This window comes from Sphaeroforma arctica (genome assembly GCF_001186125.1).
Source record: "Sphaeroforma arctica JP610 unplaced genomic scaffold supercont1.7924, whole genome shotgun sequence".
NCBI classification, from domain to species: Eukaryota; class Ichthyosporea; order Ichthyophonida; genus Sphaeroforma; species Sphaeroforma arctica.
The window spans coordinates 1-1,329 of NW_014032634.1; the positions used below are offsets into that span (position 1 = coordinate 1).

Below are 1,329 nucleotides of genomic sequence, written 5' to 3' on the forward strand. Positions count from 1 at the left end.
TTAAGTAACTACGTCGTTGTTAGTTAGTTAGTAGTAGTCTATATATATATATATATATATATATATGTGTGTGTGTGTGTGTATGAGGCCATGTCGAGCATATTAAAAATATATATACATAAGCACATATTAATCGATTGTTCACACCGAGTAAAAGGGGCATGCATATGTATTTGCAAGCGGCCTGTGGCTATGGCTATATGACGGCTCAAGTCACCTGAGTTGCTCGATACTGTTGGCCAAACGCCTTAAGCTCACTCGAATCAATCGACCTTGCGCGAGAAAAAACATAAACCACCTCATGCAAACCCGCATACACATACACACTGGCACGTCAAGATATGAAAAAACACGGACATGAGTACACACTGCCGGGGCAACATACATCGAAGCACATCTCTATACACTCACAGGTAACATACCTCGCCAGCAGCCTGTAGCTGCGCCTGTTGGTCGGCAATGATATCCTTGAGGCGGTCTACCATGCGGGAATACTCAGCCACACGGTGCGACGCCATAGTCAACTCACGCGTACGCTCAGCGGCGTCCGCCTGTGCAAAGTCCAGTTCGGTACTTAGGTGCTTCTGCAACTCCTGCTGTTGCGCCTCCATCTCGTCGTTGACCGCAACCAATGTCTGGAGAGATATGGACAATAAGATACACACGCAAAAGCAAATATACGGGATTTAGGGTTATAGGGCTGTAGGATTTTAGGGAAATACAAGGTAAACACGTGCGATTGCAAATGGGTCTAAAGCCAATCCCTTACAGACGTGCATGGACTACAACACATGCTGTCATGCGTTGACTGATGGGATACAAGGCAAATACAAAGATACTTGTGCGATTGGATTTGCATATTGCAGCAGTCTCAGTTGTACGTGCATGTACTACAACACGTGCTGTCATGCACTGACTGATGGGATACAAGGCAAATATAAGGATACTTGTGTGATTGAATGTGCATATTGTAGCAGGCGCAGGTGTACGTGCATGAGCTATAACACGTGCTTGCATTGCATTGTTGACAGCAGCCATAATTTTTTGGTCGATATATGACCGGCACAGTAGTTGTCCGTGAGCATATCGATGGTATATACGCCAGTGATCCTATAAGCACTTCCCACTTGTCTTTCACTGAAGCGTGCCTGTGTGTAGACACCACATATTTTGACACGCAATCAATACATTCTCGATCACAAAATGTTTATCCCACCTTCACGTTCAATATATATATATGTATAAATAAATTTATATGTATATATCATAATGTATACAAAATGAAAATATATATACAGCTATATTCTATATTTTATATTCTATATTCTA

General features: G+C 42.4%; 1 protein-coding gene across 1 annotated transcript; it reads right to left on the reverse strand.

Moving 5' to 3' along the window:
* Positions 1–422: 422 nt before the first annotated feature.
* SARC_16373 (hypothetical protein) lies at positions 423–611 on the reverse strand (the record flags this gene model as incomplete). The annotated part of the gene is made up of 1 exon (XM_014289522.1): positions 423–611. A coding segment is annotated over one exon (189 nt), but the record flags the coding sequence as incomplete, so codon positions are not given.
* Between the last annotated feature and the right edge of the window lie 718 nt (positions 612–1,329).